The sequence below is a fragment of the Drosophila obscura genome, unplaced genomic scaffold (genome assembly GCF_018151105.1).
Source record: "Drosophila obscura isolate BZ-5 IFL unplaced genomic scaffold, ASM1815110v1 contig_87, whole genome shotgun sequence".
Lineage (NCBI taxonomy): Eukaryota > Metazoa > Arthropoda > Insecta > Diptera > Drosophilidae > Drosophila > Drosophila obscura.
In genome coordinates, this window is record NW_024542880.1 from 1,282,806 (window position 1) to 1,308,249 (window position 25,444).

A 25,444-nucleotide genomic window follows, 5' to 3' on the forward strand; every position below is an offset into this window, starting at 1 on the left:
TTTAATACAACTTTCTTCAAACTTTTTAATGTAAAAATTTAACAAAAAAAATACCTCACAAAAATGATAAACGCAAACCAGATGTTAGATTAGGTTAGGTTAGGTTAAGGCGGTAGATGGAAAGAGAGAAAACCCTCCCCCTCCAACTCACTTGATTCTGTGACAGGACCGTTGTGATGCCGCATAGGCGTGTACCCTCTATCCCCTAAACCGTGGTGAGAAATCTTATTGCAGAATTAAGGGCAGTCAAATTCGGCTTGGTTGTATTTGGACAAGATCCCTGTTCTGATTTTGGACAGGTCCGAAATGTCGGTGAGGAAAGGAGCCCCAAGAAGCTGTAGCCTACGGTTTTCCAGGGCCGGAATTGACAGTCTGGCAGAGTGTGTGCCGATCTGCCACTGTCCCGTGATGGTTCTGATAACGGTGGAGCCATGTACTCTGCTGAGTCTGGCTTGAGTCGACTTGGCCAAATCGTCCTGGAAGTTTTACAGGTGATGGTTTGCTGCTATCGTCTGTCGGCAATTAGCTCGAAGGCTTCGTGGGTTAGTAGTAGCCACAAAGCCAAAGGCATCGCTACTTGCTTCTTCTCCGGTAGGAGAGGTGTGCTTGTACCTCGCTTGGCTAGCTCGTCGACAGCATCACTCCCGTCGATATCCTTGTATCCGGGGAACTATATTAGGGCGAGATTTATATGCTCAGCGGTCTCATTTAGAGACTTGCGGCATACGTTAACAGGCGTTGAGCTCGACGATATTAAGCCAAGTGCTCTAAGAGCTGCTTGGCTGTCTGAGAAGACGCACACTGAGTGTCTGTCTAAAGAGAGTTTGGAGACGATGGAGATAGCCTCGTTTATTGCTTCAACCTCCGCCTGGAACACACTACAGTGATCAGTGAGTCTGAAACAAACAACTGATGTTGAGCTCATAGCAGTAAACGCCTCCACCCACACATCAGTGTATATGTGGATCGCATTTGCGGGTACAGGTTCGCCCCTCTCCCAGTCCTCCCTGAGTGGGATTGATACCTGGAAGGGCGTCGAGAGGTGATCACTCGGTATACAGTCCCCTCGGGTAGTTGCGAGAGTCTAGTGTCCAAGCGCGGATGCTTTCCAAGTATCTTTGCATTACTATCGCTTCCCTGCAGAATTTTGGGGGAGTTAGTGTCGGAATCTTGTACTTCCTGGTGAAGAGTACTAATTCCGTTTTAGCCGGCTATACACCTAGCCCACATTTGTCTGCCCACCGGCACAGTTTTATGAGAGTGCTTGTCATGCACTCGCATAGAATCCATGGAAATGCTTTGGCAACATCATCAGTGTACGCCACCACGTGGCATCCACTCCCCTTTATCACCCGCAGCAGTTCATTAACTCATGGAAGGGGCGAGAGGAGTTCGCCCCTGCGGTGTACCTCTGCTGACAAAATTAGTAGATGTTGACACTGGTCCCCAGTGAGGCCTCAACGGTCCTGCATTGAAGCATCTGATCGATAAGACTCACCATCCGGGAATCAGTCCCCAGGTTCCTTACAGTAGGGACGTTTCAATGATTGATGTGATCGCATGTAGGGCCGTTTCGGTGGATCTTCCTTTCCGATAGGCATGCTGAGAATCAGAGATTAGGTTGGGCGGAATGCTCGCCCTGAGATGCAGACCTAAAAGCCGTTCCATCGTCTTCAAAAGAAAATACGAAAGATTAATGGGTCTTAAATTTTTGGGGGCAGTGTGCCAGGGCTTGCCTGCCTTATGTATAAAAACGACTTTGGTCTGTTCGGGATTTGTCCGTAAGATAAGCGTGCAAGCTTCGGAGTTACATTCGATTTCACTGCAGAACTTACGACATCAGGCGCGTTTGGCTTTCCTAAGTTCCTTGTTATAGGTTGACAGACTGACCTTGTATAAGACCAGTTCTGCTCAACGTTTAGAGCCTTGGCTCTGTTGAAGAGTCTCCGGGAGGCTTTCCGGAGTACCCCCAGTTTCGGAGTCCACCAATCAGGCTTCTTCCGGCCCCTAGTTTTACAAGGATGACAGGATTTGTCGAGCGCCGCATTGCAGGCGTCGGTAAATGTTTTCACCCGATCAGTCGTGGTCTCCCATGAGATATCTTCCCCGGGGGGACTTAGGGAGAATACGGCCTAGGTGGTCTGAGTAACGAGTCCAGTTTCTCCACCTGAGGTTCCTGAATTGGACTTGACTCGGTATGGGGTATGAGAAAACAGTTTCCACGTATCTGTGGTCCGATAATGAGTGTTTTTCAAGGGCTGAACATGCAAAGATAAATAAGATATAGTACTAATTACGGGAAAGGTATGTTATAATTAGTGATTTGAGAGGAGGAAGGGAATTAGTGGAGGATATTATATGGTAGAGGGAGTTGAAGTCCCTAAATGGTTCGTGCAAGGAATAATTTGATCTACAAAGTGGAAGGAACAATGGAATAAAGTTTCTAGTAGATCTAATAGGAATCGTAAAGCTTATGCGGCTCAACAACTCAGGGCTATCTACGTCACCCTTGATCAGGTTGTGCATAAAAATCACACCAAGCAATCTACGAGGGTAAGATGGCAGTCTCACACCTGCATCCCAGTGAAGGCCACGCAGAGCAAAAAGTAAAAAGTTCTTCTGGACTGATTCTATACGGTCCTGGTGTATAAAAACGACTTTGGTCTGTTCGGGATTTGTCCGTGAGAGAAGCGTGCAAGCTTCGGAGTTACATTCGATTTCACTGCAGAACTTACGACATCAGGCGCGTTTGGCTTTCCTAAGTTCCTTGTTATAGGTTGATAGACTGACCTTGTATTAGACCAGTTCTGCTCAACGTTTAGAGCCTTGGCTCTGTTGAAGAGTCTCCGGGAGGCTTTCCGGAGTTCCCCCAGTTTCGGAGTCCACCATTCAGGCTTCTTCCGGCGCCTAGTTTTACAAGGATGACAGGATTTGTCGAGCGCCGCATTGCAGGCGTCGGTAAATGTTTTCACCCGATCGGTCGTGGTCTCCCATGAGATATCTTCCCCGGGGGGACTTAGGGAGAATACGGCCTAGGTGGTCTGAGTAACGAGTCCAGTTTCTCCACCTGAGGTTCCTGAATTGGACTTGACTCGGTATGGAGTATGAGAAAACAGTTTTCACGTATCTGTGGTCCGATAATGAGTGTTTTTCAAGGACGCTCCAGGACCTCCACGCGGTTTTTAATAATAAAGGTGGAATCGTTCTCCCGGTTTAATATACCCATCTGAGTGGTCAATATATAGCTGAAAAGGGACTCACCTCGTTCATTGGTGTCGGTGATACCCCACTGACTGTGGTGTGCGGTGGCGTCGCATACCAATATAAGGCCGATGGTCTGAGCCCATATATGCACATATAGAGCACATCCTCAGTGAGCTCTCCTCGACTTCGAGGCTTACCGCTGTGTGATCTTCATTGCTGCAATTTGGGAGCAAAAATAGGTGTAATTCTCTTTTTGCAGGAATGCATGCTTTGTAGCATGCGCTGCCCTACAAAGGTGGAGTTTTATTTGCAGGAGTCATTCATGAACGTTGATATGCAATGACTGCACCATCAAGTGGCTCATGCGACACCAAGCCGAAGCCTGGCAGAAATGCAGCCGCTCCTCCCCACCCCCCAAACCGACCGAGGGGACGCGTGACGCGTGTTACCGAAACCGATTGCGAGCATGCAGGAAAGATATATTGTTTGGTTGCGCAGCCAAATAGTGGACAAATACATAGATTATAGCCAGTGGTGCAGCAGAAAAGTATATCCTTATTATTGTTCGTTGTTTTCACTACCCACTGTACTAAATTGTCATCTACCCACAAACTTATGCACGCATCCATGCTCCCGCACGGCAGCATGCCTATGCAGCCGTTCTCTCGCGTCTTCACATTTCTTTAGTTCGCCTTTCGCTATCACTCTCTCGATTTGTCGCTCTCTCGCTCGCACTAGGGCACGGGCGATTCGGCCCGCCTGCCCTTTGATTCAATCTGGATCTAGCGACCACTGCACATCGTCTTGGAATCGAGCAATCCGACACCGTCTTGTACAGACCCCCGCGTCTACAATCTGACCCCGTCAGCTGAATCCAGCTAACTCTCCAACCGACTCGTCATCAACCTAACTCGAACCTTTCGCTATCCCTTCGACTCTGTATCGCCTCATATACTATTTACAACAATAAACCATTTTTAATCTGAACAAATGTTAACAAACATATCGCAAAACAATGCTACTAAAAAAGCACAGTAGCTCAACATATGTGTTAGACTAAAATTCGAAGAAAATTAGAGCTAAACACAACTCAAAGAGCTGAACATGCAAAGATAAATAAGATATAGTACTAATTACGGGAAAGGTATGTTATAATTAGTGATTTGAGAGGAGGAAGGGAATTAGTGGAGGATATTATATGGTAGAGGGAGTTGAAGTCCCTAAATGGTTCGTGCAAGGAATAATTTGATCTACAAAGTGGAAGGAACAATGGAATAAAGTTTCTAGTAGATCTAATAGGAATCGTAAAGCTTATGCGGCTCAACAACTCAGGGCTATCTACGTCACCCTTGATCAGGTTGTGCATAAAAATCACACCAAGCAATCTACGAGGGTAAGATGGCAGTCTCACACCTGCATCCCAGTGAAGGCCACGCAGAGCAAAAAGTAAAAAGTTCTTCTGGACTGATTCTCTACGGTCCTGGTGTACTTTGTACTGGGGGCACCATACACAAGAGCCGTACTCTAAAATCGGACGAACAAGCGAGATGTAAAGAGTCTTGGCTATAGGTTAGGTTAGGTTGAGGCGGCTGTCGGGCTCGACAGAAAACCCGACACACCTAGACCGGCTTCGGCCCGTTGTGATACCGCATAGATCGCTCCCTCTTCCCTCGTGAGACACTATGTTATCCATTGTCCCATCCGGATGCCCTTATGAAGCCTGCGATCCGTCTGGGACTGATTGTAGACATGTCCGAAATGTCAATTAGGAAAGGTGCACCTAAGTATTGAAGTCTCCTTCTACTGAGAGCCGGACAGGAGCAGAACAGATGTTCCACAGTCTCCTCCTCGTCCTCATCTCTACAGCTCCGACAGAAGTCGTTATAGGGGGCACCCAGCCTGTTAGCATGGGTGCCTATTAGCCAATGTCCCGTAAGGGAGCGTATGACTGAGCTGCACCTGCTCCTACTGAGTTTGCAAAGCTCATCGGTGCGCTTCCTAGTAATGTTAGGCCATGTTTGCCGAGTTATGCGACATAGTGGCACTGTTTGCCTTCTGTCATTTATTAGTTGCTTAAAATGTTCTTTTATTTTGAGCTTGCAGGTGGCCATTGGCATACGAATATCCTCCTTATCATGAAGAAGGGGGATTGTTGTACCAGCTCTGGCCAGCTCGTCTGCTATACAGTTGCCTTCAATGTCCTGGTGGCCCGTGCTGATGACAAACTGATAAGCCATCTCATGGAGAGATTTGCGACAGTTTGCCACGGTAGCCAAGCTTGTTGTTATCGCATTCAGCGATTTGATCGCAGCTTGGCTGTCACTATAGATATTTATATGAGTTGCCGCAGGGGCTAGTTCCTGAAGACAGCTCAAAGCTTCCTTGATCGCTATGACTTCCGCTTGGAAGACACTGCAGTGATCCGGGAGCCTGAAGGATTGTCTTATGTTCAGCTGTTCGGAGTAGATTCCTCCTCCGACCTTGTTGTCCAGCTTTGAGCCATCAGTAAAGATATGAATGGCTCCATCTGGGCCAGGTGGTCCCTCGAGCCAGTTGGTTCTGTGAGGGATGATTGTTACAAAAGGGGTAACTGTATACTCCCTCGGAACGCAGTAGTCCGTTCTTGTGGGGACGATTTTGTTTCCATTTAGGATGGACGCCGGTGTGATGTGACACCCATTGGTCAGAGTCTCTAAGACGGATTGCTGCCATTTCTGCCTGCTCCTTACCTGCAAGGTCCAGGCCCTGCAGGCATAGGATAGCATTTAGCGCATCCGTTGGTGTGGTGCTCAGAGCTCCACTGATGCATAGGGCTGCAGTGCGCTGCACCTTGCCCAGTTGTTTAGTGATGGTCCTTTTCGATAGGGCAGGCCACCACACTGCGACTCCGTAGAGTAGTATTGGTCTAACTATTGCCAGGTAAATCCATTGGACTTTACTTGGGTTCATGCCCCATTTTAGCCCAATGGCCTTCTTGCAAGTGTAGAGGGCTATCGTAGCCTTCTTCACTCTGTCTTTGATGCTCAGGTTCCAGCTAAGCTTTTTGTCAATTACCAACCCTAAGTAACTGGCACTGTCGCTGAAGGAGAGCCTGCATCCGTTTAGTATTGGGGGGTTGAGAGACGGGATTTTGTATTTGGTTGTAAACAACACAAGTTCCGTTTTAGAGGGATTAACTCCCAGTCCACGCGACTCTGTCCATTCTGACAGTCGCGCGAGCTTTGCGGTCATTAGATCGCAAAGTGTTTGAGGGAATTTTCCCGAGAAGATAATGGCAACGTCGTCCGCGTATGCTACCACCTTGCAGCCCTCCCCTTCCAGGTCACACAGAATCTTGTTGACTGCTATGTTCCATTGAAGGGGAGACAGGACACCACCTTGCGGGGTGCCTCTGTTGACATACCTTGACTGAGTGGACGATCCCATTGATGATGTCACTGTCCTGCATGTGAGCAATTGATCTATGAGCATCACCAAGTGACGATCCACTCCCAGGTCAGTCAGGGCCTTTGTGATGGCTCCTGGTATGACGTTGTTAAAAGCTCCCGCAATGTCTAGGAAAGCGATTAAGGAGTATTCGTTGACGTGTAGAGATTTCTCTACCACCGAGATTACTTCATGGAGTGCCGTTTCCGTGGATTTTCCTTTTCGGTAGGCATGTTGTGCGCCAGACAGCCAATGAGGATTTATGGTTGTCCTCAGCTGCAGCCCGACTAGTCTCTCAAAGGTTTTGAGAAGAAAGGACGATAGACTTATTGGTCTGAAGTCTTTTGGGGTTGTGTGTGAGGGTTTCCCTGCCTTGGGGATAAAGACTATTTTAGCCTTGAGCCAAGCGCGGGGGATTTTTCCCACTGTCAGTATCTTCCTAAAGATACTTTGCAGCCAGTTGATGGCCATGTCCCCGGCTTTTTGTAACTGAGCCGGAATGACTTGGTCTGGACCAGGCGATTTGAAGGATTTAAAGCTGTTTACTGCCCAGCTAATATTCCGATTTGTGAGGATGTGCACCATCGAGGTTTCCGGGCCTTCACTTGGGGTGTCTGCCGGCTCGATGGTCGTGCACCCAGGGAAATGAGTATCGAGTAGAATATGTAGGGAGTCCTCACTAGAGTTTGTCCACGTACCATCCATTCGCTTGAGATATCCCACCGAGGGGGATGTTTTTGACAGGATCTAGCGTAGCCTTGCGGCTTCTGACGTGTCTTCGATTTCGGAGCAAAATTTTTGCCAAGAGGCCCTTTTTGCTCTCCTAGATTCTTTTTTGTATAGGGTTAATTTACTTTTGTCATTTTCCCAGTGCGCTTCCTCGCTGCTGCATTTGGCTCTGTTAAAGAGAGTCCTGCAGTCTTCCCGGAGGGTGTCTATTTGTTTAGACCACCAGGGGGGTTTCTTTTTCCCTCTTGGTTTGGTTGAGGGGCAAGCTGCCACGAAGGCCTTATTGCAAGCTTCCGTGAAGCTGTCCACAAGACGATTAAGATCGTCTTGTGTGTCCGGGCATTTTGGTGCTAGGGGGGGGAGTAATTCCTCCATTTTTGCACTATATATATCCCAGTTGGCTTTCCTGGGGTTAATATAGTTAGTAGGTTTGGTGCTTTCGAGCGATAGGACTGTCTCGATGTACCTGTGGTCTGAGAAGGAGTGGTCCTCTAGGACTCTCCAACTCTTCATTATGTCTGACAGTTTGTGAGACAATAGAATGAGGTCGATAACCTCTTGACGGTTTTTTATAATGAATGTGGGGTCATTACCCCGATTACCAATAACTAGGTTGGAGTTTAAGATGAAGCTGAAAAGTGACTCACCCCTTACATTTGTATCCGAGCTCCCCCATTGGGTGTGGTGAGCGTTGGCATCGCAGCCTATTATTAGGCTTGTATCCGACCTTTCGCTGTCGCTGGCTATCTTGCGAACGAGGTCACTGGGAGGATCGCTTTCCTCGTGAGCCATGTAGGACGACACCATGTTCAGGCGTGTCCCCTGTAGCTCTAGGCTAGCCGCCGTGTTGTCGCCATTGCTAAAATTGTGGAGCAGAAAGATATTTAGGTGCTTTCTTGCTAGTATGCAGGTTCTAATTTTACCTTCAGTTTGGGCTACAATCAGCTTGTAGTCCTTCGTCGCTAATCCACAGACCTTGCCTCCTATCACCCAAGGCTCTTGGATTAGGACTATGTCCCCTCCGCTCGCGACTAAGCGGAGTATTAGGGCAGCGGATGCTGCTTTACAGTGGTGGAGATTTATCTGCAGAAGCCTCAGAGACTTCATTGGAGTTGTTCTCCACCACTGTAATGTCGGCATCAGAGTCGTCGAGAATCTCGTCACGACACAACGCCTCAAAATCGTGCATCAGCTCCGTCTCCGAGGAGTAGCTCTCCAGGGCCGGCTCCGGGTCTACGTCGGGTGCCTCGATCTCCGAGGCAACGTCCCGCTCAACTGGGTTGTTGACAGGGCGTGCCTCGGCCGCTGCATCCGACTTGTAGACCTTCATGGTCACCGAGCTGAACCCGAAGTTGAGCTCTCCCTTGGCTGCCTCGAGCGGGGCTAGTGACTCCTTATTCAGGATTATCACTGCCTGGTTTGTGGGGCCTTTCGATGCCTCCACTTTGACCACCTTCCAGTCTGAGGTTGGCAATGTTGGGTTGCATCTCTGCCACATCCTGAGGATCCGCTCGGGCTCCTTAAAAGTGGCCGGCACCCATATGCGAGCCCTTGGTCTACTGGGCACCTCGCTCCAGTCCACAGCGACGAGCTTCGCCCCAGCGTAGACTTCTCCGATTTGCGCCACCGCAGCTTTGTGTAGCTTCACGGAGCGCTCATTTTCGCAGGCTACCACTTTGATGCTTCCCTGGAACCATCCCATGTCTTTGCAGACTGGAGGTGGCCCGGGATCCTTCTCAAGAAGCTCGAAGCAGCGGTCGGCCAGTGCCGCTTCCACCCACTTCCATTGGTTTCTAGGTATTTTCCCCTCCGCGCTGCCGTTGTCGAGAACGCCTATCAGCGTCCTCTCCTTGGCAATCTGCGCGAAGGATACGTTAAGGAGCACTCTGGAGCGCTTCGCGGCAGGTCCGGGCGTCTCTTGCGAGCGCTGCCTTTTCGGTTGTGCAGCCACCTTCTGTGCAGCCACACTGAAGTTGGGCAGCACCGCCGAGGCCCATTCCACCTTTTTCAGCCAGTCTGCTGTTGGACTGACCTCTTTACTGGCATTCTGCCGACGGAGTATGTGCCCAGCACTCCTCTTTTCGGCATAGCTGAATTTTTTGGCTTGGACACTGGTTGATGGCAAGCCATCACCCGCAGCTTCACTGGAAGGTACCATGGTATCAGTTTTGGGTGTTGTCTTTCCACCCATCCCAGATTTGGAATGGGACCCACCCGGGTTCATACCTGCGTCTTCCACCGTGCAGGTCTTTTCTGTGTCTGAGCGGATCGGGCCAGGCCTTTGGGCCGCTGCCTTCTCCTGCTTGGGACTTCTCCCAGCCGGCATTTGGGGAGTACCTTTCTCGTTTTTGTTTTCTTTTATGTATTTTGTGTATTTCTCCATTTGATTCCCACGAGCTGCAGAGAAGGGGAACGGTCCACCCCGGCAGAGCTCTACTTTACCCGGGTAAGGCATAATTAGAACAGGGGGCGGCCAAGTCCCTGAGCTCTCCGTTCACGACTGGGCTAGTTTTGTACCGGGCCCCCAGCCAGGCTGACTCTTGGCACGGGTCGAGTGACACCTTAATCCGGCCCGGTGTGAGGTGAGTGTTGGGGCTGGGATGTGGGTAGGTAATGTATAGGGATGTGAGTGTGTGAGCTACTTAATGAGAGGCGGCACCACAAGCGCATCGTCAGTGTTGCTGCGTCGCGAACACCCGCTGGCTGTCCCGTCTTCGCTATATAGGGGACGTCAAATTCCTTTGACCACCTCTTTATAAACCCAAGCACGCCCATGGCCTTATTTACCATGGTAGAAATAAGTTCAGAAAACTTTAACTTGGGGCCCAGCTTAACACCAAGATCATCAACCAAGGTAATTCTCTCAAGAGAACCACCGCAGAGGGTGTAAGAAGTCAACAAGGGGCTGGAGCGATGACATGTCATTACGTTGCATTTCGAAACATTTAGGTGTAACATATTTGCAAAACACGATGACTGAAAGTTATTGAGATCGGACTGCAAGCGAGAGTAAAATGAAATGTCCTTATACTAGACACGGAGTTTAACATCATCCGCATACATGAGTACTCGAGAGTTTGTTAATACTGAAGGCAGGTCATTAATAAAGAGTGTGAATAGTAGGGGGCCTAGATGGCTGCCCTGTGGTACTCCAGAAGTAACCTTAACAGGTGAAGAGAAGGAGTTTTTGAAGAGGACTCTTTGAGACCTAGAACGAAGGTAGCTAGAAATCCATCTCAAAAGATTAGGCGGAAACCCTAAAAGGTCAAGTTTTTGTGCTAAAAGGGAATGGCTTACAGAATCGAATGCTTTACTAAAATCAGTGTAAATGACATCCGTCTACAAGTTACCTTTGAAAGCCTTTAATGATAAAAGAGGTAAACTCTAATAAATTTGTGGTTGTTGATCGTCGCCTTATAAATCCGTGCTGGGACGGAGATATAAGTGATTTGCAGAGATGTTGCAAATGCGGAGTTAACATTTTTTCAAACATTTTAGGAATAGCGGATAACTTAGATATACCGCTATAATTACTTGCATCAGACTTGGGGGGGAAGCATGAAGAGTTGATGGATAGGGTGAATAGTTTGAGCTGGGGTCCACACAGAGCATCGCCACAGTACCTAAGTGCACAGCCGGGAACTTCGTCGGGACCTGGTGAAAACACCGGCTTAACTAGTCGAAGATCATGAAGCTGTGAGCTTTCATTTAACAAGGGGCTGAAGATGCAATTCGACCTTGGTAAACTGTATGGATACGGCTGACCGAATGAGAATAGGTTGTTTGGAAAAATTTGGCAAAAAGATCGGCAATTGCCTGATCATTGTTTGCTGACATATTGAGAAAATATAACGAGGATGGATGTACGGACTTTCTACGCTTACTAATACGAAGCTGTAAATCTGTTTAGGGTCCTGTGAAAATCGTATCCTGCATCGAGATAGGTAGTTTTTATAGCATTCAGCGTTAAGAACGGAGAAATTTGACCGAGCTATTACATAGCGAGAAAGAGAAGAGGGAGAGCCAGATTTTCGAAATTTTTTATAAAGTCTTGATTTAAAATATTTTAGACTGCATAACTCTTTGGCTTCCCAGATCTAACCTGAAAAAAAAGTGGGACACAAGAATCAAAAAATGTGTCGAGTGCATTGTAAAAAATGTTAGTGCCTTTCATAACGTCAGTGAATAAGTACAAAGCGGACCAATCATAATCACTAATGAGATTATTAAGCTTCGTAAACTCGGCTTTACGAGAACATCGGACACGTTCAGATGCCTACCCGTTCGATCAAATACAGTAGGCCCAGTATCGACCAACACTCCGAATGTAGGATGGTAGGAGTCTTCAGGTATAGTGAGCGGAAGAGCAACACTATGGTCGGATCCGAGAGCAATCGACCCAAAGAATCTTTCACATGGTTGACTTGAGATAGGGATAGGTTTCAACAAGCTGCCGATAAAGTCATATTGTGACATGGGCACAAGATTATTAGACTCGTTTACCGAAAACCAAACAGTACCTGGCAAATTGAAATCACCAAGAACTATCATATGGTCTTTATCTGATAGCGAGAAAGAAACAGTTTTTAAAGCGGTCAGGTGATGCTCGTATATTAAGATATCCGAGGAAGGATAGCCTGAAGAATCAGTTTTACGCACAGGAATTCCAGTCATTTTTTCAGAGGTCAGTGGCTGAGAGACAGTTGACACTTGCAGATCCCGCGGAGTAACCTTTTTTCGCCTAGGAGACCTAGAAGACTACCTGTCTTGGTAGGACGTCTTCTTTCCCTGTGGTGCAGTACCTCAGATTGCCGAGGTTGACGGGGGTTCCCCGGTGACAGGGCGCTTTCCAGCCACGATAACCCTGTGCTTGGCAGCCACCCCGATAACACTAGTCAACACGATTTTTCCTCAAGGAACAAAACGAACTTTTTCTTAAAGATTTGGGGCTTAGAAATAGTTTGATTATTTTTTTTTTTTTTTCTATGGCAGAACTTTTTTTTGAAGAATTTTTGAAAACTGGTATTTTTTTTAAGCTTTTTTCAGAGGTAGCGCTTGTTTTTTTCACATAGCTCTAGTATCTTACGTCTGGTTGTAAAGAACTTTGCTATTTTGAAAAGGTAATAAAAACAGCTAGAAGTTAAGCCCAAATACTTTGTGATTTCAGTTTACCGTCTGGGAAATAAAAAGCATTGAAATGCAAAAATGATGATTTTTGTGCGGTATTTGTTACGAAATTTTTACTTTAAAAACTCAGGAAAAGTCGAAAAAAAATTATATCTTGTGTCCTCTATTTTTTTGTGTATAGGTGCATTAATTTGGCGTCGTTCCAGGTATCGCTCATTAAAATCTATGGAGAGACTTTGGAGCTAAAATTCGTTAACTAAACCCAAAAGATGGAAAAAATGAACAAAAAATACCTTTTCGATGGTTGCGGGCCCAACTGCCAATGTGGAACAAAGCAATCGAAAAAGGGTTGTACATTTGGTACCTGATCGCGATCCCAATTCCCAATGGGCAGTTGAGCTCGCAACCATCGAAAAGGTATTTTTTGTTCATTTTTTCCATATTTTAGGTTTAGTTAACGAATTTTAGCTCCAAAGTCTCTCCATAGATTTTAATGAGCGATACCTGGAACGACGCCAAATTAATGCACCTATACACAAAAAAATAGAGGACACAGGATATAGTTTTTTTTCGACTTTTCCTGAGTTTTTAAAGTCAAAATTTTGTAAAAAATACCGCACAAAAATCATCATTTTTGCATTTCAATGCTTTATATTTCCCAGACGGTAAGCTGTAATCACAAAGTGTTTGGGCTTAACTTCTAGCTGTTTTAATTATCTTTTCAAAATAGCAAAGTTCTTTACAAGATAAGATAAGATACTAGAGCTATGTGAAAAAACAAGCGCTACCTTTGAAAAAAGCTTAAACAAAAAATACCAGACTTTAAAAATTCTTCAAAAAAAAGTTCTGCCATAGAAAAAAAATCATAATTCTTTAAAAAATTTTAAATCCCCATATCTATCAGAAAAAGTCGGTTTGGATCCTTGAGGAAAAAAAAAAGTTCGATTTTGTCGAGTAGTGTAATCAGTTTGCCCCCGGTGCCCCCGATTTGGATGGGCTCGATTGGCTTATCGGAGCCCTCCTCGCAGCTGTTTCTGCTTGAAGAAGGTGGACTGACTTAGTCTCCTTCCCCGTCTTCTTAGGACCTGGTTTCTCAGGCGTAGATGTAGAGGGATTGTCTCTCCGATACTTAAAGAGGAGTACCGAGCTCCTTTGCGGCTTGTGTTTGGCCATTTGTTTTTGATTTTGGCATGCTGTTCCCACGAGTAGGCGGAAAATGGGATAGTCACCCGAGGCATAGCCCACTTGCCCCGGGAGGCCTAATTTAAGCTGGAGGTCGGCATCCAGAGTTCGCATATACAGCACCGAGCTCCCCCTAGGAAACTAAAATTAGCCATCATCCGTGGCAGAGACTAGACCGTACCAGGACCTGCTACCAGCCGCCCCCACCAGGAGAGCATAGTCGCACTTCCACCGGTGTGTACAGTTACGGCGGGTGACTGGTCGCTCGTGATCCGCCCGGATCCTAGAACCAGGAGCAAGGCCGCATCGGATCAATGCGAGCCCTGATCCGAGCCCTGATCCTAGTCCGAGAGTACAGTTATGGCGAGACAGCCCCCTCTATAAACCGAATGGCTGACGGCCGTTAGATAGTTAAGCTATGTAAAAAAAAGCGATACCTCTGAAAAGCGTATACGAAAATGTACCATTTTTTAAAAATTTTTTATAACAAAGTTCTACTATACAAAAAAAATTTCAGCTTCTGGGGACGCGATTTTTATACCCGTACTCAGTCAGTATATACATTTTTGAGCTTATGCAGAATTTCAAAATATTTTATATTTATTTGCTACATATGCTATCTTTATCTACATCTAGATTTTACATCTTCTCCGAAAATGTGGCGCATTACACAGGGCAGAGTGTGTGCGAGCGAATAAGAGAATAAGTAGCGTCAGCAGCGCTGGACGAGGTGGGTGAAGCAACTGAAAAATACTTAGTTTGCTCTGGCTATAATAATGATCCCATCGGATTCAGATTCGGAAATCTGGTAGATATTGGCATTCTCTACGATACTGCGTTTCTGGTTTTATCTTATCGTTAAAATTTTGGCTGCCACAGATTTTCGTCCTTTGTGGGGCGGAAGGGGGCGAGGCGAATTTTTGAAATACACTTGTAGGAGTGTGATATCACAGCATTCTGGATACAAAATTTGATCTAGCTCTTATAGTCTCTGAGATCAAGGCGCTTATCAAGACGGACAGACAGACAGACATGGCTATATCCACTCGGCTATTGATGCTGTTCATAAATATATATACTTTATGGCGTCGGAAACGTTTCCTTCTCTGCGTTGCACACATCCATTTTTTACACAAATACAATATACCCCTTAACTCTTTTTGAGTACGGGTGTAAAAATAAGCGCTACCTCTGAAAAAACATGACAATAAATGAAATTCTTAAAAAAAAAAAACAATAATTCATTAAAAAATTGAAAACCCCAAATCTATCAGAAAGTCGGTTTGGTTCCTTGATGAAAAAATTCGATTTTGTCGAATAGATTCATAGATTTGAATGACCGATACCTTAAACGACGCCTAATTAATGCTCTTGTACACACCAAAAAAAACACACGGGATCTCATTTCGACTTTTCTTAAGTTTTTAAATTCAACATTTTAGAAGAAAATACCGCAACAAATTATAAATTCTGAATTTGAAAGCTTAATAATTTCCAGACGATAAGCTTAAGCTACAAAAAGTTTGGTTCCGATTTATAGCTGCATTTGTTAGCTTTCTAGAATACAACAGTACAGTTCAAAACAACCAAGTAAAAGATACTTAAGTAATTTGAAAAAACAAAGCACTACCTCTGAAAAAAGCATATTTACAAATTTTTAAAACATTACAGACACCACAACTCCTTAAAAAATTTGCAAGCCCCAAATTTATTTTAAGAAGCTTGTTTGTGTTCACAACGGAAATGTGGTGTTACATAGTGTTATTAATGCACCGATTTCTTATAACTTACAGAAACATTTTCATCGCACCTCGCTGCTAATCAAGGCATTTAATCATAAATTTCGCCTGGACCTGGAGCTTAACTCGTAAGTTACCATCAACCACTAGGTGACATATTTACTAATTTAAGAGATTATTAAAGAAGTTCTAAGAAGTTTAAGACACTGATCATTGTCAAAAATGTAAAAGAACCTAAAAAGAACGGAAGGTTAGCCTCCAAGCTTTTGAAATGCGATCGGTCCTATGTTTGTGAACTACATACATACTATATATGATTTTAAATTTGATTCATTATGATTCCATTTAACTTAATTGATTTACCCTACTATTATGTGGGCTGGTTATTGCCAAAAAATGAGCTAGGGTGAATTAACTCTGAGGCGAATTCCCGTTAACGAAAAGGGAGCTCAGATCAGAAGATCGACGAGCGAGAGGCCGAGAAGAGAAAAGTTTCAATCCTACCTCCAGCGAAAAGGGTTAATAATGAGACCAGATGACGAATGACGCGTCGAACAGTGGAGACTTTTGCCACTTCAGCTTGTTAGATTAATAAAATCAAGATATCTTCATGAATAAAACTGCATTTAAAAGGAAAATCTTCAAAAATTTAGTCTGCGATATATAGTTGTTGCTACAATGTCTAGAAGCTCTACAATAAATAGTCAAAGTTGAACTTTGATTCCGATGAATATTTGCCTGTTTGCGGTGCATTGTGTGCTAAACTTTGGTTTTATTCATCGATAAAGAAAGCTATGGTTATTATAACTTCATATAATAATTTAAAATTTTATTTTTAATCAAACATAACTTTTTTAAATTAAAACGAGATGGAGCGTATGAGGCGCTTCTGGGGACGCAACTCTACTTATACCCGTACTCAGTCAGTAAATACATGTTTGAGCCTATGATTTTTCAGAATTTTAGAATCTTTAAAAATTTTACATATTACATTTTTTTGCTACATCTTTTATATACATCTTTAATTTTTGATTTATTTCTTTAATTTTACGAAAAATTATTATTCTCAAATTTTCAAATATTTTTAGTTGAATTACAACCTCAATTATTTTTATTTTAATCCTACTAATTTATACTACGAATGAAACCAAGGAATATTAAACTGATCAAATTAATTAGGGTTGTAGTTAATTATAAAATTTGATTTGCATTCAAAAAGTATTGGAAACCCAATCTACATTAAAGAATATGAAGCGATTTATTGCAATTAGTTTCGACCTAATCTTAGGTAATTTACCCTTATTCTTTAATTGAAGCCAAAAAGAGGCTTATTACTGTTAATGATACAATTGAGTAAAAACTCCGATTAAGGAAGCATGGTGATCAAGTAAAAGCTACTAACTTTTTTCTTTTAATGGTTAAATTCCATTTATACTTCTGTTTATATAGTTTAAACAAAACATTACATTTTCATTGCAAAAATAAAATATTATTTTTTTATAAATTACTAAATATAATTCACTATATTCAAAGATTTACTAATCTCCATAACATCTTCAGTGTCATATTATAAATATAAGCTTTTTAAATAAATAGATAATAAAAAATTCAATTAAATTAAAACCCAAAATACAAATAATATTAAATACATTTTTAAATTATTATTATGTATCAAAAATAAAGTTTGAGATTAACTAACTAATTTTTGGTACAAATGTTGACCCTCAAAATATTCCGACCATCCTTGGTCAAATCTTTTAAGAACAATTTGACCATAACTTAATGGATACACAATTATCCCATAAGTTCTAATATATGGCATAAATCACATTGACCCTTATTTAAAATAATATTTTCTCTAGAACTGTCTATGCAACGGACCAGTTTTTCATTTAACATTGATACAAATTAATACACATAGAAAAATATGCCAACAACAAAATCGTACTCACACGGCTTACTTTTTATTCTACCTGAACAACAAATTCATTGACTTCTGATACCTCTTTGCGGCTGAGGCCCCACTGTGCGTTATTTAATTCAGTTTCATGTACCGTTATATTTCTGTACTTTATTACTTATCAAACTTTACTAATAGATACATTTTAATAAACAATTATTTATGTAGAATTTAAAAATATTTTAAATTTTTTTGCTACATCTGTTATCTACATATACAATTAAGATTCTACATCTTATCCGCAAAGGTCGCGATTTGCACAGGGCAGAGTGTGTGCGAGCGAGAAAGAGAATAAGTAGCGTCAGCAGTGCTGGAGGAGGTGGGGGAAGCAACTGAAAATTAATTTCTGGCTATACAATTGATCCAATCTTAATCAGATTCGGCATACTAATAGATATGGTAATTCTTGGTAATTCACTTGTAGCAGTGTGATATCACATGAGTCTGGAAAAAAAATTTGGTTGCTCCAGATCTGATAGGCTCTGAGAACTAGGCGCTCATCAAGACGAACAGACGGACGGACAGACAGACATGGCTATATCGACTCGGCTATTGATGCTGATCAAGAATAAATATACTTTATGGGGTCGGAAATGTTTCCTTTTCTGCGTTAAACACATCAGCTTTTAAAAAAAATCTAATATACCCCTTAACTCTTCGAGGACGGGTATATTTATCTGCCAACCATCTAATTTTTGGATTGTTTTTTAACTTGAACTTGAAAAAAAAAAATTGATCCCTAAATTTTCCTGATATTTTTTGTACATTGTTCCCTTTGATTCCCTTACCTTATTTTAAAAGCTCTGTTTTCTGTTTTGAGTTGTTCGGCTTCTACTTCGATAACAGTGACATAAGGTTAGGTTAGGTTAAGGCGGTAGTTGGAGAGAGAGAAAACCCTCCCCCTCCAACTCACTTGATTCTGTGACAGTACCCTCTCTCCCCGAAACCGTGGTGATAAATCTTATTGCAGAATTAAGGGCAGTCAAATTCGGCTTGGTTGTATTTGGACAAGATCCCTGTTCTGATTTTGGACAGGTCCGAAATGGCGGTGAGGAAAGGAGCCCCAAGAAGCTGTAGCCTACGGTTTCCCAGGGCCGGACAGGGACGGACAGAGAAGAAGTGGGGGACCGACTCCTCCTCTTCCTCGTATAGCTTCTACAGAAGTGTAAATGAGGAATTGACAGTCTGCCAGCGTTTCTAGCCATGGCTCGTCACAAACGGCGGAGTGTCAGCGCATCCACGCTAGTCGGCAACAATAATCAAACTGATATACACAGAGCGAACGAACCACGGTTCTCCACAAATAGCGGTGCGTCTTAAGAAACGCACGTAATTACTAAAATTAAGAACTCTCGATCAACAACTCTACCCATTCTGCATTATTTCGCAATCAGCGGAAAAAAAACAGCTCGAAATTCTCGGTCACCCACTTCTTGGCCATATTTCGCAACGAAACATCGACCCAAATTCAGATATCACCTTCGCGATGCGGAGGTAGCAAAAACCCAATTCCCAACTGCAGCCCACACCTACCGCGATGCAGTCTCAGCAAAACACTTTTCTCAAACCCACTGACCCACTAAGCAATTGTCAACGATGCACCCAGCTTCGACCCACTTACCACGCCCCAAAATTATTGTCCCCCAATAATCAAAAGTTAGCAATAAGCAATTATTTCCGGGTCTCAGGTGCGATCGCCAGCTGCATAAAAGGGCCAAGATCGGCCGAAAGAGCAGGCAGTCCATCAGCCCGAACACAAGACACTGCACTAGGCAGTACATCAGACCGAAAACAAAAGAGGCCAAGAACACAAGACACTGCACTAGGCAGTCACAAACGCAAAACACCACACACTCCACCACCGCACCACACAGCCAAAAGCAAGGGCAACAACTTAAATAACTAAGTAAATGAAAAGTACTGAATAAACCAAGAACAACTAAAACCAAACTCTCGCGTCATCATTTCTCCCTTGCCTACTGCATTTCAAGCCAGCTCGACACCTGAAGTCACCTGCGATCTACAAATTTTCTTGTAGCGGACCCTGGACAGACTGAAACATACCTAAGCCTGAGATAGAACCTCATAAGTGGCGACCGAGCAGGGACTTTTTGGTGACTTTAAGACGACTAACACCTTAATACGGAGCTTTGTGGAGTAAAGATCCACGGGCACAGAAAGAGACTAGGCTAGCAAGGATCAATAACCGTCAAGCACAAAACCCCGCCCACGCTAAATCCGATCGCGAACAAGTAGTGCCGCAGTGCCGATCCTATGAGTATCGAACGAAAGTGCTACCGTACGGAAGTACCACCACCCAAACGTAAGTCAGTGCCACTAACCCCAGAAACACACCATGGAAGCCCACAAAGACGGTCAACCCGACGAATTTTACCCTGAGGGACACCAATCCAGGGGTCACCACCGGATGGATTTACAAACTCCGGCGGGACGAGCTGGAAGCCCTTGCCGAGGAATTCGGATTTGGCAACGAAGGAACAGTCGAGGAACGACGAAAGAGATTCGCCGCATTTGTCGCCGGGACAGGCAGGACGCCTGGGTTCGACTAGGAGACCTCAAACGGCAATACGCCAAGCCAGCAGGACGCTCTAGATCACCCATGCCCACCCCTCCTGGGCCATCTGACCAGCGGAAAACCGACCCAAAAGCCGGGTTACAAGTCCACACCGCGGCCGAATACAGCACACCTGGCCCACCACGCATCGTAACGCCAGCCGATTTGCCCAGGCCTCCAGTTACGGAGGCCAGCCATCGACCCTCCAATAGATGGATGCCACCACAGCCACACCGCTCACATCGCGGAACAGATTCGGAAATGGGGAGTCAGGTTCGACGGACGGGACGACCCAAAAGCTTTTCTGGAACTACTCGAAGACATGCGCTCTCGGCTGCCTAGGGCCATGACAGAACTTCTCACCGATCGGGCCAGTCGCTGGTACCGCACCAGCCAACAGCAAGGCAGATACTCGGCATATTTCCGGACATTCTTCTTGCCGCCACGGTATTTTGAACAATTGGATCCGGGCCCGCAAGGAATCGGTAGGGGAATTGTTCAAGGATTACCTCATCGAAATACGTCTACTCATGCACCATGCCGGCTACGACGCAGCCAAGGAGCTGAACAGAATCTATGACAACGCCCTGCGAGCTTACCAGATGTATGTGAGGCGATACGCACTACAAAGCTTGGCACAGCTCACACTGTTGGCCACCGAGTTCGAGAGCATCCAAGCGCGGACCATCCCGACCACTTTCGCACCCCCGATACGCCGATACCAAGATACGCAAGGCCAGCTTCAGCGCAGAGGAATTACGACTCGCACCAGACGTCATTTCTGAGTCCCATTGGGAATCGAAAGACACACCAGGGAGACCGCCAGCACATCCAAACAGTATGGAGAATTCCGATGTAGCCCATCACATGATCACGACCCCCATCGCAAACACACGCGCGAAGCAGGGCAAACGGCATACGACTGCCATAGTCCCTCGATCCTATTCTGCTGGGAATGTGGAAAACGCGGCATACGGACTGTAAATTGCTGCCGCCAAAACACGTCGGGAAACGACATGCGTCCCCAACTGACACGGGATCAGCCGGGAACGACGCCTCCTCCAACCCGCGACTAAATAACTCTCTACACGTAAGCAACGGCCGGATAGTGGCGATGGTAAGCATAGGAGGATACGCAACGGAAGCCACAATCGACACCGGGGCATGCATGCAGAAGCTTCATCAGCGCAAACCTCGCCCGACAACTAGACAACAACACCAAGCTGCAAGATGCATGCGTCCGCATACGCCTGGCCGATGGCTCGGTCAGAGAGATCTCACAAGTTCTACTGGCGCACATCAAACTGGATCAACGAGAGGTTCAAATTCCGCTCCTGGTCCTGCCAAACAAGTTGGGACAAGTTATTGTCGGCATGGACTTCCTAGGGGTCACCGAAGCGACGATCCAATGCTGCTCCACGCTGCTACAGCTACGAGACCGTCTCCCCATGCCCACTGAACCCGTGCTTACTACCATCCACATACAAGACGCCGAACCCCGATACCAGAAACCCCAACAAATCGCAACGAACCTACGCCCACGACCTACCACAACCCACACGGCACACAATAACGCAACGCAGCACTTGACACCCAAACCAATCGCAACGAATATGAAGCACCGGCACAATACGGAGAACATGAATCCAAGGTCAACACCAGCGAACAGCAACCAAGCAATCGGGAAAACGAGTCCCACGGTCACTACGGAGCAACCGCGTCCTAGGCCTACAACAGGGAACAAGCATCCCAAACAAACCAAGAGGATCTCACACACGAGACGAACACACTTGAACCCGGCGCTCGACACAGGAAGCCCAGGTCCAAGACAAGCAACAGAGCAAGCACGCACAGAATCCACAACGAAAGGATTGAACACACGAACACCCTCAAAGCCGACCACCAGCATCGAAAAAGGACAACGGCAGCCACCATCTCTCCTTATTCACGCAGCTGACATGTCTGCTAAGAAATCTCGGGATAAAGACACCTCACACCTCACCTCTAAATGAATGACTGCTAACAAATCAAGGCTAAGGAAACAACAACTTTCACATAAAATTCCCATTATGTTATCACCTGAGGCCTTAGCATTTATTATTGAAAATTCGTTTTCCAAGCAGAAAAAAAAACATACGAGCAATGAATATTGAAAAGAATTCCCGATCCCCATGCCGACCACAAAGCCTGGACAACAATTTTTTTTATTCGTCACGACAATAATTCCACTTCAAATGATCGATGAACATGGACGAATAATCTGGAGGAACTAAAACCTACAGTCTATTAAGTATTGTAGGCCACTAAAAATAGAATCCGCTAAGGTAAATCGGGAATACATTTTAAATTCTAAAGCTCATTTAGATTTTCAAATCGAAAACTTAAATCCATTTCTTTATGAGGAAAGCCAAAAGAATGTGGAAGTTGTTTTTAGCTTACACATGACTCTTATTGATGGAAAGGTATTAAATACTTTAACTGGGACACGTTCCAGTGTCCAGTTCCAGTTCCAGTGCATGATTCCCAATCATGCCCTATTTTTGGTGCTGGTCCAAATCATTTTTTTAAAATAACGGATACTAATAGTCAAACATTTGAGCCAAAGCCTAATACTTTACAGTATGGAGTAAGTCCTTTGCATGCATAGATTCGATTCTTGGAGTTCGTTTTAAACATATCATACCGAACTAGTCTGCACAAATGACGTGTATGGAGTCATTAGCGATTCAGACAAAGCCGCAATGTTGAATCGAAAAAAACAAATAGAAGCCAAACGTTGGAAGGAAATGGGATTGCATATAAACAAACCAAGCCAGAATGGTGCTGGAAATTCCAATGATGGAAATACGGCTAGAAGAGCATTTTCAAATGTTACATTTTTTGCCGCAATATTGGAAATCGATGAAGAGTTACTGAACAAACTTCACTTAATATTAATAGTTATTTCATGCGAATACCAAATAAGTTTGATAAATTTTAAACAATTTTGTGAAGAGACCCCCCTTTGTACATGAAACGAGAAGGAACATTTGGGTCGCTTCTGGGGACGCGACTCTACTTATAACCGTACTCAGTCACTATATAAATTATTTAAATATTACTCCCCAATATTCACCGAGGCGTCAGCCATCGGCAATAAAAGAATGGGATTAAGTTGAATGTTTATTACCGGCACGACTGGCGCGGTTCATAATCAGATTAAATCTAAAAGAACAATATGTGAAATTATGAATAAAGCCCCCCCAGCTTGGGCAGCGGCATATCTGTTATCTACGTATACATCTACAACGTATATTCTACATCTATCATGAAGATTATACATTTACCATTAAGATTCTACATCTTTTTCGCTAGATGGCGCTCGCGCACTGAACGCGACAGAGTGTGCGAGCGAGAAAGAGAATGAGTAGTATCTGGCTGAAGTAGGCGGGGGAAGCAACTGAAAATTTATTTCTTCATTCTGGCTATAATTATGATCCGATCTGATTCAGATTCGGCAATCTGGTAGATATTGTCGTTATCTACGATACTGCGCTTTAAGTTTTATCGTATCTTCGTATCGCCAAAATGAAGAAACTAATTTTCAGTTGTTTCCCCCGCTCTGAACCCCTCGCTCTAAAGATCTGATTAACCAAAAAAAGTGGTATCGTACAGAATTACCAGAGGGCCTTATCTGATCTAATCTAAATTGGATCAATTTTATAGCCAGAATGAAGTAATTAATTTCCAGTTGCTTACCCCGCCTCCTACAGCAGGAGACCAGCTACCCATTCTCTTTCTCGCTCGCACACTCAGCCTCGTTCAGTGCGCGAGTCCCCGCTAGCGGAGAAGATATAGAATCTAAATGGTACATGTATAATCTAAATGTTCGATGTAGAATATACATTGTAGATGTAGATAACAGATGTAGCAAAAAAATTTAATATGTATAATTTTTAAAAATCATACATAATATTGACTGAGTACGTGGATAAAAGTAGATTCGCGTCCCCAGTCGCTTTTTTTAGTCGTTTTTTTTATTAAATTAATGCAAGGATGATCGGGTTCTGATCGCATTTACGTTGCCACATTGATCAGGTACTTGATATTGAGTTGCATGTCCAGGACATGCAATCGAATACAGCTTCTATCCGCAACTCCGTTTATCTCCAGAGTAGTGATTTGATCTGTTTTGTCTCGTTTTATTGGTGTCTTCCCTCTTTTTTACATTTCCGACCCCATAAAGTATATATATTCTTGATCAGCATCAATAGCCGAGTCGATATAGCCATGTCTGTCTGTCCGACCGTCCGTCCGTCTTGTTGAGAGCCTAGATCTCAGAGACTATAAGAGCTAGGGCAACCAAATTTGGTTTCCAGACTCATGTGATATCATACTGCTACAAGTGTATTTCAAAATTTCGCCCCGCCCCCACAAAAGACGAAAATCTGTGGCAGCCACAATTTTAAAGATACGCTAAAACTAAACGTTATATCGTAGAGAATGCCCATATCTACCAGACTGCCGAATCTGAATAAGATCGGATCATAATTATAGCCAGAATGAAGAAATTCATTTTCAGTTGCTTCCCCTGCCCACTCCTCCAAACGACAACGCAACTCATTTTCATTTTCGCTCGCACACTCGCCGCGTTCAGTGCGCGAGCAACCCCTAGCGGAGGAGTAGAATCTAAATGGTACATGTACAATCTACATGTTAGATGTAGAATATACATTGTATATGTATATGTAGATAACATATGTAGCAAAAAAATTTAAAATGTAAAATTTTTTTTCTTAATTCTAAAATTCTAAAAAATCATAAGCTCAAAAATGTATATACTAACTGAGTACGGGTTTAAGTAAAATCGCGTCCCCAGAAACGACTCACACGTTCCTTCTCGTTTTTCATGGTTTTTTTCAGAGGTAGTACTTCTATTTTTCACATAACTTAAGTATCTTATATCTGGTTGCATTAAACTTCTCAGTTTCAAAAAGCTGACAAAAGCATCTATATCCGACCCAGACCTTTTGTATCTGCAGCTTAATACCTAAAAGATATTAAGCTTTCAAATTCAATTTTCATCCTTTTTTGCGGCATTTTTTTGTTTCGAAATTTTGACTTTCAAAACTCGGAAAAAGTTGAAAAAAAAAAAAAATCTTGGCCAACATTTTTAGCTTTAGATTGACGCATTAATTAGGCGTCGTTTAAGGTATTGTTCATTAAAATCTATTGATAAACGGTCAACTTGCAGCCGTTTGACCAAAACGACTCAAAACTAATTTAACCTGAAAATTACCGTTGCTAGTCCAATGTCAAAGGAACACGTTCAGGTACCAAAAATTCAAACCCTTTTCGTTTGCTTTGTCTCCAATTGGCAGTTGGACCAAAAAACCAACCAAAAAAAATCAAAAAGTATTTTTTGTCTATTTTTTCACTTTTAAGGTTTGGCTAACGAATTTTAGCTCCACCGTTTATCCATAGATTTTAATGAGCAAGACCTTAAACGATGCCTAATTAATG

The 25,444-nt window shown here is 44.0% G+C and overlaps 1 protein-coding gene across 18 annotated transcripts in view; it reads left to right on the top strand.

Moving 5' to 3' along the window:
* Positions 1-25,444, top strand: part of LOC111075401 (disintegrin and metalloproteinase domain-containing protein 11) — a 264,670-nt gene that overhangs the window by 77,665 nt on the left and 161,561 nt on the right. For all 18 annotated transcript variants that reach the window (XM_022368691.2, XM_022368693.2, XM_022368692.2 and 15 more), the window contains exon 6: positions 15,462-15,535. In XM_022368691.2, the coding sequence (XP_022224383.1) occupies positions 15,462-15,535 (74 nt within the window). The remainder of the gene's footprint in view (positions 1-15,461; positions 15,536-25,444) is intronic.